The sequence below is a fragment of the Sorex fumeus genome, unplaced genomic scaffold (genome assembly GCF_029834395.1).
Source record: "Sorex fumeus unplaced genomic scaffold, SorFum_2.1 ptg000072l, whole genome shotgun sequence".
In the NCBI taxonomy this organism is placed as follows: domain Eukaryota; kingdom Metazoa; phylum Chordata; class Mammalia; order Eulipotyphla; family Soricidae; genus Sorex; species Sorex fumeus.
The window spans coordinates 48,370,913-48,383,420 of NW_026606129.1; the positions used below are offsets into that span (position 1 = coordinate 48,370,913).

A 12,508-nucleotide genomic window follows, 5' to 3' on the forward strand; every position below is an offset into this window, starting at 1 on the left:
AACACAAATTGAGAACTGGTCATAATGAGAAGCTTATCACAAGGTGTGGGATGAGGATGCTTGAGGGAAGCAGATACACTGAGAAAAGATGTGGTGCTATAATGTTATATTCATGGAACCCTACAGTTTTATATAAACCATGGAGCCTAAAATTTAAAAAAATACTGATAAGAACTTAAAATAAGGGAACCAATACTACTCTTCAAATACTGGACAATGAAAGCACAGTCTAAGTAGCTGCCTCAATCTCCTAACTTCCATCTTGAACATGTGTTCTATAATAGTTCCATAAACTGTAATATATAAGGTAAAGGTAAAGGTAAAGGCCCTCCTGTTGATCATCGATTTGCTCGAGCGGGCCCAGTAACATCTCCATTGGAGACTTTGTTGTTACTGTGTCTGGCATATCCAATACTCTCGGTAGCTTGCCGGGCTCTCCGAGAGGGGCGGAGGAATCGAACTCGGGTCGGCCATGTTGGCCGCGTGTAAGGCGAACGCCCTACCCGTAATATATAGTACTTTATAAAAATATGAAACAGTGTCATAATAGCTTCCATTAAAATTTTTTTAATTACTCATTTAAGAACTGGCTGGAGCAACAGCACAGCGGGTAGGACGTTTGCCTTGCATGTGGCCAACCTGGGTTCGATTCCTCCATTCCTCTCAGGGAGCCCAGCAAGCCACCAAGAGTATCCTGCCGGCACAGCAGAGCCTGGCAAGCTCCCTGTGGCGTATCTGATATGTTAGAAACAGTAACAAGTCTCACAATGGAGATATTACTGGTGCCCGCTCAAGCATATCGATGAACAGTGGTACAGTGCAGTGCTATTCATTTAAATCAATTAAATACATAATTCATTAATAAGCATAGGAATGTGCTTACCTAAAAATCTGACTAAAGACTGACTTGCTTCACATATGAGTTTAAGAAAAATGAGGATGGCATAAAGTATACCTTTAGTATGAGAGGTAATAAAAGAGACACAAAAAGAGAATATCTCCTTCTTCTTTTTTTTTCTTTTTGGGGTCACACCCGGAGATGCTCAGGGTTACTCCTGGCTCTGCACTCAGGAATTACTCCTGGCGATGCTCAGGGGACCATATGGGATGCTGGGAATCAAACCCCTACCCATTGTACTATTGCTCCTGTCCCAGAACATCTCTTCTCTATAGAAAAAAAAAACTGCAAAGGAATTCTACAAATTTAAACATATATACTCATTATACCCATGTGTTTTATATTTATATTTGATCGCATAATTATTTCCTGTGACTGAACTAATATGGTCAAGTACTGAAAGGTTAATTTTTTGTGTGCAGTACTGAGGGTTACTTCCAGCTCAGTATGGGAATCAAACCCAGAGGTACTCAAGGAACCATTTGATGTCCAGGACCAAGCTGTGGGCTCCTTCCTGTAAAGCATGCACTTCAGCCCTCTGAGTTATATACCTAGACACCAAAACTAGTATTTTTTAATAAGAGGTAAAGATTTGTCAATTAAGTATTAATTACCTTTCTGTTAAATAAACATTTTCTTCAATCAGATCAAAGTAACAAGGCATCTTCCCTTGCTTGGCACATTCCTTCCATCGCTGTGGGTCCCTGAAGTCCTCCATGACACAAGAAGGTCCAATTAATGCTGAGCCTGGGGACACTGTTGTCTCTCCCTGCTCTACGTCAACTCTAACTTTCTTTCTATCCTGAAGCTCACTGTCACTTTCAGATTCACACTCCAAATCCTGCCTCCTTTTTTTAGGAGGTCCTCTATCTTTCATTTCACTTTTTTCTAAGTTTTTTGAAAGATCTTTCTTTTCATTCACTGTCAGAGAGTCCTTAATGGAATTACTACTTATTTCAGGTGCTTGTACTGATCCCTTATCCTTCTGAAGGGACAGAAAAAATTTACTGGATTGGCTTGAAAAGTGGGATCCACTACGCTGATTCCAATTCTCCTCCTCTTCACGGTCGTCAGTTAAGGAATCTGGCACCTGCCCTTGAATTCGATCATATACAATCCCAGTTCCAGGTGGTCGGCCTGCTGATCTTGGATCCCAGTAGCCGTTGCCTTGCCAGTAAGTACGTGTCCCACCATACTGTTCTGCACTTTGCTGATACTTGTGTCCACCACAGACTCCATAACTACTGTCAGGCTGCTGGTATGTGGTTGTTGGTTTTTCTTGTTGAGAGAACTCCCACCCTAGGTTCCTGTGCTCTTCAGACACATGGAAGCTATCCATTTGGGAAATCTCACAAGAGGAAGAAAAACTCATTTCTGTTTTTCCCAGTCTGCTATCTGGTCTGTTAGGGAAAGCTGTCTGTTGCCGAGACTTATTTGTGACATCTTGAAAATCAGAGGAATAAACGGGCATCTCTTCCTGTTGCCTTGAAGCTATCTTGGAGTTTGTTTCTTCAACACTTGGATGACTTAGAGAATCAGATTTCACATCTGTGTGACTTGTACTATCAACCCCATCACTCTGAGGATGAACAATTTCAGGCAAGTGGTTATCTATTTGTTTTCTGCTGGATTGTGTAAAACTAATTTCTGGGTTCTTCTCCATTCCCTTATGAAGGAAAAACTTCTCAGTCTGAGTACAGGCTTTACTTGCTGTACTCTCAAATTTTTCCTCATACGAGTGTCTCCTTGACTCCAATCTCTCATCTTCCCAGTGGTCTGAATAGTGTCTGTAACTTTGACTGCTCCGGGAAGAACAAGGACTTGTTTCTTCCATGGGCAAAGTAGAATTCTTTGGCACAACCACAACTGACTGTAGACGGTTCCTTGGAATACAGCTATCATCAGAATCTGTATCTTCTGAATCACTATCATCACTTGAACTTTCAGAAGAACCAGAAAAATCTTCATGAACGGTAGACACAATCTCTGAAGCATGACCACTACTATCACATTTTAAAGTGTAATTTATACCATCACTGTCTTCCATGGTTAAATTTAAATCACAGGAAGAAAATACTACTTGTGAATCATCAGAAGTATGTGCATGTTCTCTTCCATCTTCATCTAACAAGATTTCTGGTCTTCCTCTTCTATCAGGCACTATGGAATTTCCCTCTTCTTGAGTCTTCTGTACACATTTCCCTGGTAACCCATAATTATGCCTATTTTCCCAGGAAACAGCTACCCTGGCTGAATCAGGAAGGTCACTACCTACTTCTATTTTTTCTTTCTCTGCTTGCTTTGTAAAATCTGAGCTTTTATTCAGCACACCATCCATCACTGAGGATATGTTCTCTCCACATTGCAAGAGAGTTAAATTGTCCATTTTTACTCCTGGTGAAACACTTGGAAGAGACAAAGCAATTCCTGAATTTATGGGTTGACATAAATCATCAAAATGATTAACTGAAGCTGAAGTAGTGCTACCAATGCTCTGTCCATTGTCTTCAACCACAAATTTTGAGTGCTGATCTGTCACATTTCTATTATCACATGTAACTGTTTTTGATTTCAAATGCACTTTCATAAAGCTATTTGGAGAAATCTTTGCAACTGAAAGATCAGGATTTTCAGCTTCGGAATGACATAAAGGATTGCTGTCATTTGAAGTACAATATATATCTGAATCTTTGGTTTTACAAGAAACTCTAATATCAACTGGTTCTTTTACTGTTTTGGAATAATCTATGGTTATTAGTGGCAAAGATGTCAGTTTATCTTGGTGTGGTGACACTGAAGGATCTGTTTCCCTAAATGAGTTTTCTGACTTACTACACTGTGTACAAGTATCATCCAAGTCTTTTTCTTTACATCTATTAATATTCTGAAATCCATTTGATGAAAGCATGCGTGCTCTGACCAAAGGGGATACCTCCGATCCAGTCACACTATCATCAGAAGACATCAAAGCTGTGTCTGTTTTGGAAGTGCAAAATGTTGCCAAATCAGATTCTGTTCCAGGAGATCCATTTATATTTAATTCTATGGGACAGTAACTTCTTAATTGATCATTTTTCACTTTAGATGAGTCAAATTCCTTAATACTATCATGGCTATCATGTCTTATAAATTCAGACTTAAAAATAGGTGATTCATCTAGCTTTTTAAAAGTAGGTGAATCATTTAATCGATTTGATGGTGATGAAGAACCAGTCTTTTCTCTTTCAGGGTTTTTACTAATCATTCTTAATTCACTACCTTTTGAACAAGGAGTCTGTAAACTAAAAGAATGAGACTGTTTTGTTTCCTCATTTAATTCTGTACAACAGAAAGAATTTTTAAATTTATCAGGCTTGGGTACAGGTTTTGAAGGAGCAGATTTATAACGGGAAGCACTGTTATCATACTTGGAATATGATGACCCCCGTCGAAATCCCAATTCACTAGAGGGAGAACAACATCTCTTCAGTGCTTCATTTTCTGAAGTCCTTTTGGATTCTCTTTCTAATTTTGAAGAATACTTTCCTCTTTTCTCTGTCTCTAAGTAAGAGGACTCGGCTTTGCAATCCCGGTCAGATTTAGAATGAGATGATGTCCTCAGGTCTCTGTGAGAGGAGGAATGAGATGAGGTGCGCCTAGAATATGTTTTCTTATATTCATCTTCTGAGTCAGAACTCTCTCGTGCCCTGTTATCTGGATATGGCCGAGAATAACGTGCCCTCTCTCGGTAAGGGGAACTCCTGTAGTAGCGACGATCAGAGTCGTAATAATGGGATCTTTCTGACCTGGAATAGGATAAACTAGCTCTGGAGCCTCTCTCAGATCTAGAGCGAGATCTGCTTCGCCTCCGTTCTCTTTCTGATCTACATCGAGAAGATATATACCGAGTATCTCTTTCAAGTTTTGAGTAGTTAAAATATTTATCGTCTCTCTCTGTTTTAGATCGTGAAGATTTCCCCAAATCCTCACTTTTTAAAGGTGCTGAGCTCTTTTTTGAATCTCTTTCCTTTTCAATGCTTGCTGAAAATTTTAAATCATGTGATCTCTGACTTGAGGAAGTCCGTACAGAATCTTCATCAGATTCTGAACCTAGAAAGGTGCCTTCAGATTGTGAGGATTTCTTCTTAGAACCTGTTTTTTTTGAGACCAGACTATTCTTAGAACTATCTGGAATTTCTTCTTCCTTCCCAATATGGGAATCTTCTTTTTGTAAAGGCGCATCTGCTTGTTCATTCAAATTCTGAGTTATGTGTTCCTCTGAACTATTAGATACAGTGTCCTGCTTAGTGTCCATTTCTGAAGATTCAGGTACAACTGTAACAGGGGATTCCTTGAGAGTTCTAGCTGCTACATCTACTGGTGCTGTCATCAGAACTGTTACTGGTGTATGTGGCAAAGCCACTGGCTCTATTACTGGTGCTGGTGGTGAGGGTGTTGTAGCTGGGGGGGGTGGAGGTGGTGGAGGTGGAGATGAGGGTGGTGAGTCTATAGTTGTTGATTCTGCTGGTAATGGTACTATGGGAGGAAAAGGAGATGTCGCTGCTGTTGTGGTAGCTAGCAGAGGCCTCGATGTCACATGAAGCAGATGTTTCTTAAAATGAATTTTGCCCAATTCTACCCTTGATTTTGGTGGAGAAGATTCTTCTGTAGTAGATAAGTTATCTCCAACGTCCATTTTAATTTTAGGGGTTAAGTCTACTTGAAGAGGTACAGATGGGGAATTTGGAGTATCATTTTGCTTTTCATTGCCAAGTGCAGTCAGAAACCTATTCTGCAAAGTCTTCTTTGTAAGGCTAAAGCTGAATGACACCTTTTGTCGTCCCTGTTCTTCCAAATTAACTTTTGTCTTGGTTCCTTTGGGTAAAAACCGACTAGAAGCAACGCCTTTGAACATTGGTCCTTTGATGAAACCTGTTTTCTGCACATTTTCAATCTTTGCCTATAAATGAACAAAACAAGCTGTTACTATTATAATCAAGTCACTTTAAAAAATCCACCATAATTTCAAATGTCAGGGAAATAAAAAGACCTTTTTAGTGACAAATAGCATGAATTCCCCTAAAACTGTAATCATTTAAAAGCTCTTTATTATGGAAATTTTTAATACACTTATAAGTATAGAGAATTTAGTACCCACCCTGGTTACAATTACCTATATTTTCCCATTCTAGTGTGTTACATAAAGAACTTAACCTCTCTGGTTTTTGTTTTCCTCTGAAAGTAGAAAAGTTTATTGAAAAGTAGAAGAGAGAGAAAAAGAACTCCCCATGTGGGGAGGTACTAAGTACAAAACTAAGTTCAGAATTTAATCTCTTTTCATAACTATCTTCCAGGCAGATTTTTTACAATACTGCCTCACCACTCCTGCCCCACAAGAAATATCAGAGGTCTCTCTAAAGATGCGATATAAAAGACAAAAGAGTTCATGCAGATAGAAAGCAATAGTTAATGTCTCAGTAATAAAAATAGTTTGCTTTTGTTTGTGGGGGGGAAAAAAGTGAAATCCTTACAACCCTATGCTCTACAACCATATGTCCTTGCATTATACAGAATCAGTGTTTAGTAAAAATAAAGATCTGTGACAAAATTCCAGATACAGATTCAACAGATCTAAGGTGGACAAGAAATTTGGTTTGATTTTGAAAACAAGCATCACCAAAATAAATTAATTAATTTTTAAAAAAGCATCACATGGGGAAGAGAGAAAAAAAAAAGTCAGAGAATTCTGACAACCTTGCCAGATTTTGAAAAGCACTGGTAAAAACAATCTCCCATCATTTTATGATGAAATAGCCAAATAAAGACTTGAACTTTTTGCCTTCCTGAAAATCACCCAGCTCTGTCACACTCATTACCATGGTCTCTGCGTAGGCCCCACATACTTTTGTAATGCTGATTTAGTTTGATTCTATCAAAAGTGAGACAACTACAAAGTAGTGTTAAGGTGATTTATCTGGGGCTGAAGCAATAGCACAGTGGGTATGGTGCTTGTCTTACCACCCACCTAAACCAGGTTTGAACCTCAGCACCTCATATGGTACCCTTCCCCAAGTACCACTGGAGCGATCCTTGACCGCAGAACCATAAGTAATCCCTGAGCACCATCAGGTGTGGCCGCCCCCCCCCAAAGGAAAAATATATATATACATATACACACACATATATAAAATACAAATTAAAAGAATTATACACATGTCAGCTGTGACACTTTTCTAACTTTTTAGAAACATTCTTTAATCACAACTCTGGCTATTACAGAGAACTATTTCTCTTTCAATATGATAAAATCTCAAGAGGGCCCAGCAACATCTCCATTGTGAGACTTGTTGTTACTGTGTTTTGGCATATGGAATACATCACGGGTAGCTTGCCAGGCTTTCCCGTGCGGGCAAGATACTCTCGGTAGCTTGCCAGGCTCTGGCATCTCTTTTCACAATTATATATTGTTCAAGTAGGAAGGCAGAGGAATCAAACCCGGCTCGGCTGGGCCGGCTGCACGCAAGGCACACCCTACCGCTGTGCTATCGCTCTGGGCTGGAGTGATAGCACAGCGGTAGGGCGTTTGCCTTGTGCGCAGCCAGCCCAGCCGAGCTGGGTTCGATTCCTCCGCCCCTCTCAGAGAGCCTGGCAAGCTACTGAGAGTATTCAATATGCCAAACACAGTAACAAGAAGTCTCACAATGGAGACGTTACTGGGCCCGCTCGAGCAAATCGATGAACAACGGGAGGACAGTGGACAGAGTCAAGTAGGAAAGCAAATGTTTTCACATATTGTCAGAGAAAAGCACTATTTGAGTAGTTTTTGTTCTGGAACCACACCTGACAGTGCTTAGGGCTTTCTCCCAGAGGTGCTTAGCAGACCATATGCAGTTTCTGTGATTTGAACTAGGTCACATCATCAGCCTACAAGGCAATTAAGTGCTTTACCTCTTGTACTATCATCTCTCCAGTCTCTCTTTCAATATTCCTAGTAAACAAAATCTACTTTCCAAATTAAATCCTCTATGCAAACTCAATACATAAAGAAAAGTTAATGGCGGTCTCCAGAGGTACCAGATTCCTTTATTTTACCTACAACTCTTTAAGTTCATAAGTTTTAAAACCATCAGGGTAGCTCTAGCACTGCTGGAAACACACACCTCACCCCATCACCCGCTTCCCCACTCTATACTAACAAGTTCCTAGCAGAATCAGGAAAAGTCCCTGAGCACTGCCAGGTGTGGTCCCCAAAAACAAAAACAAAGAAGACCCAAACAAAAATAATGATTTAAGATAAATATCATCTATCACTAAAAAGACTCACTATAGATCCAAAAGGGCTGGAGCGATAGCACAGCGGTAGGGTGTGTGCCTTACATGCAGCCGACCGGGACCAACCCGGGTTCAGTATCTCCACCCCTTTCAGAGAGCCTGGCAAGCTATGGATGACGTATTCGATATGCCAAACACAATAACAAGTCTCACAACGGAGACATTACTGGGCCTGCTCGAGCAAATCGATGAACAAGGAGAGGACAGTGGTAGATCCAAAAATAAAATTAAGCAAAAACTAGTCATTTTACACCCAAAATAATAGTTAAATTTTAATGCTTTCAATCCCATGATTACTGAATAAAAAAAAAAAAGCATACTTGCCTCATTTTCTTCTTCTCTATTGCCATCCAGCCAAGGAAGCATGCAAAAGAATAAAAAGAAATCATAAATACTTAAAATCAATTGAAATAAAATTTTCCTTTAAAAATCAGAATATTAATAATCTATAGGCACATAACATTGAATAGTCCATTCCTTCAGAGTCTGCGTTATCTTTAGTATAAAAAATATTTATTGAAAATCACACCACATACTGTGTTAAATGCTAAGTGCTAGAAATAAATGGTTGAGAAAAGAATACAAGAGTCTCTGCCCTTAAGAAGATGGTAATTTCTATAAATACAAAATACAATTTTGTTACAAAAGTTAACTGCAACATAACGGAGTAAATATCTAAATAAAAATATCTACATTATAACAGAAAAGAGAAGGTAAGTTTAGTGGAAACATAGGAATGCAACTAACTTCTAGAAAAAAACTTGGTTACCAGAAGGGAAGGATAATGGAGTGGGTAAGCTGGATAAAAAGAGGTACTGTACTGTGGAGGAAAGAAACTAGGCTTTTAGGGCTGGAGCGACAGCACAGCGGGTAGGGCGTTTGCCTTGCATGCAGCCAAGATGGCCGACTCAGGTTCGATTCCCAGCATCCCATATGGTCCCCCGAGCACCGCCACCAGGAGTAACCCCTGAGCATCGCCGGGTGTGACAAAAAAAAAAAAGCAAAAAAAGAAAAAACAAAAAAAAAAAACTAGGTTTTTGGTAGTGACCATAATGTAAAAATATATAGTTTTAGTGTTGTACATCTGAAATCTATAACATTTCAATTCCATTAAAAAATCAAATTAAAAAATTAGTTTTTGAAGATTTTATTCGAAGGGAGATCCTTGGAAAAAGATATCACAGGCAAAGACACATATTAAAAATGAAACAAGGACTGGAGAAAGTATAGCATGTTAACGTGCTTGCCTTGCATACAGGTGAATCAGGTTCTATCCTCAACATCCCATATGCCCCCCCCCCCCCAAACCCTGCTAGAAGTGACCTGAGTGGAAAAGCAGGGGTAAGCCCTAAGCATTTTGTGGATTTGGCCAAAAACAAAACAAAATCAGAATATTGGCCGGGGGGGGGGGGGGGGGGGAGAGGACCTGGGGCCTGAGCACAGCAGATAGGGTGCTGCCTTGCATGCGGCTAACCCAGGTTCAATCCCCAGCATCCCATAAGGTCACCAAAAACCACCAGAAGTAATTCCTCAGTGCAGAGCCAGGAGTAACCCCTGAGCATCATTGGGTGTCACCAAAAACAAAAAAAACAAAAAAAAAAAATCAAAAGTAAAACAGTATGTCAAGTAGTGGGTAGGAAGGAACAAGGGGCCTTGTTTTTCATGAGCAACATTTCTTTTATGGATTAGCAAGTGGTTCTCAAACATTCTTTGTATTCATTCCATAGTCTCTTTGAATATTGGGAAATATATATATATATACTGTTTCACATCACCAAACTATTAGCTTGAGAGCTACATGATGTTACAAAAAAAGGCCACACTGACTTGAAAAACAAAACATTACTGTGGTCAGAGACACATTACAGGAGGTAGAGCACTTGCCTTGCATGCAGCTGACCTGGGTCTAATTCCCCAGAACCACATATGGACCCCAATCCCTGCCAGGAGTGATCCCTGAGTGCAAAGCCAGGAGTAAGGCCTGAGCACCACCAATTGTAACCTCAAAGCAAAACAAAACAAACATATTACTATTGTTTTTTTGTTTTGTTTTGTTTTTTTGCTTTTTGGGTCACACCCGGCAATGCTCAATCCATTTTACTCCTGGCTCTGCTCTCAGGAATTACTCCTGGCGGTGCTCGGGGGGGACCATATGGGATGCTGGGAATCGAACCTGGGTTGGCCGTGTGCAAGGCAAACACCCTACCTGCTATGTTATTATCTCTATTGCTCCAGCCCCAAGAAGTCCCTTTTAAAGCGTCAGCTGTCTGAGTCACTGTCCCACGGTTACACGAATCCTCTGGTGCATTCCAGGCCCATGACCATCCACCCCACCGATGGCAAAGGAACGGATTCATAGACTGGTTACCAATGGCACTATTCAAATCAACCAGCATTATTTCAGAGAAATTGTGAAGGGTTGGGAGAGCAGCAATTACACATAGGTGTGGTTGAACATTAACACAAACAATAAACAGATGTTAAAGCCCCTCCTCAGAGAAAATTCTCCAAGGAGGTCCATCCTGGGGCTTCGATACTCTAGACTCCTAGGAGATCTGCCCAATGGCAAGACACCATCTAAGGACCTATTGCTTTCTCCTTTCCTTTACTGGTAATCCATTTTTACAATCATATTAAATTTACTTCTTAATAATGTTTCCAGTCATTTTGTATAAACACATTAAGAGACTTTTATCTACACCCTAGATTAAGCTTAAAATGGTCTCTCTGAACTCATGGTGGCTTTTCCTGGGGACATCTTGCTGTATTTCCCAGACTACAGTTCTCAGGCCAGGGAAGTTTTTTCTAACCCCAATAGGGTCCTTATTCAGTTATTTCTTTTGGGGGCATGACAGAGTTTGTTCCATGACCATGCTCTTAACTTAATATACTTATTATGGCGCTTAGGACATTCCATGTTCAAAGCCAGCATAGTTTATGGCTTGCCCCGGGTCCATTCAAATCCCTCAATGGGACTCACCTTTTGGGGTGTAAGGAACTAAGGTCAGTCTAAGGGCAACTTAGGCTTAAGCCCAGGAGTAAATATTATTCACAGTCAATTAACTCCCATATTACAAAAGAATAGCGTTAACTGTCTTCCTGTGTCTATACAAAAAGGACTGTCACTGTCACTGTCCTCCCACTGTTCATTGATTTGCTGGAGCGGGCCCAGTAACGTCTCCACTGTGAGACTTGTTGTTACTGTGTTTGGCATATCAAATACGTCGCGGGTAGCTTGCCAGGCTTTGCCATGCAGGCGAGATACTCTCAGTAGCTTGCCCGGCTCTCCAAGAGGGGTAGAGGAATCAAACCTGGGTCGCCCGGGTTGGCTGCACGCAAGGCAAATGCCCTATCCGCTATGCTATCACTCCAGCCAACAAAAAAGACAATGCTCTAAAATAAAAATATCAAAGGGCATAAAAGACAGAGAAAAGCAAATATTTCACTTACATAATCAAAATCCAGAGTTAACAGAAGTTTTGACTTACTAAGTTACCATGTCTGATTTGGAGATATTTGTAATTAACAGATAGAGCATGAAGAACATAAGGGAGAGGTCAAAGATAAACACATTGGGAGTGCCCCGATGGAAATCCATGTGCCTCGGGAGCACTGTGGTATAGCTAGTTAATGGAAGAACTAAGTATTCAACTGGTCTGCACAGCCCTTGGCTCTTGTATTATCAAATATTTGCTCCTACAGAAAATGGCTGCAAAGAGTAAAATGTTGAAGAAAAATAGTTTGATTCAGCATACTAATAAATATCTGCCTTGAAACAGAATAGGCTGCTATCATGAAAAAGAGTAACAGAATGTCTAAATGAAGAATCAGATGATCATGTATCTGCATTAAAGAAGAAACTCCTTGGAGCTAGATTTGAATGTCAATGGAGATTTTTACTTTTTCCAATTTAAAACTACAGTTTTCTATAAGAAATATACCACTATACTGAAAACTTTCTGAACTACCAACTGAGGGAGACAGCTTATTATAGATGAACAGTGGGCTATAAACTTACCCAGTTTAACCTGTACCCACCCTGTATTTTACCAGACTGGATAACTGAATCAGCTTGCCAGTCCTACTCTTTATAGTAGCTTGTACATATTAAAGAGAAACATGAAAATATATTAATTCCTTAAAAACCACCTTTAAAAATGTATAAATAAAAATAATCTTAAAAATTTTTTAAAGGGAAATGTGATTAAATTAACATGAGAAACACTGGGTTTCTCTTTATACATTTAAGATAGTAATTCAGATTCTCCTCTCATAAATAACTGCTTGCTCTGGAGTTAT

At 39.9% G+C, this 12,508-nt stretch overlaps 1 protein-coding gene across 2 annotated transcripts in view; it reads right to left on the bottom strand.

Annotated features, from left to right (window-relative positions):
• SETD2 (SET domain containing 2, histone lysine methyltransferase) overlaps positions 1-12,508 on the bottom strand; it is a 119,332-nt gene that overhangs the window by 87,817 nt on the left and 19,007 nt on the right. For both annotated transcript variants that reach the window (XR_008794485.1, XM_056128959.1), the window contains exons 2-3: positions 8,534-8,549; positions 1,513-5,837 (exon numbers count right to left, since the gene is read on the bottom strand). Coding sequence is in view for 1 of the 2 variants with exons in the window: in XM_056128959.1 (XP_055984934.1) it covers positions 1,513-5,837; positions 8,534-8,549 (4,341 nt within the window). In the remaining variant the exon portion in view is untranslated. The remainder of the gene's footprint in view (positions 1-1,512; positions 5,838-8,533; positions 8,550-12,508) is intronic.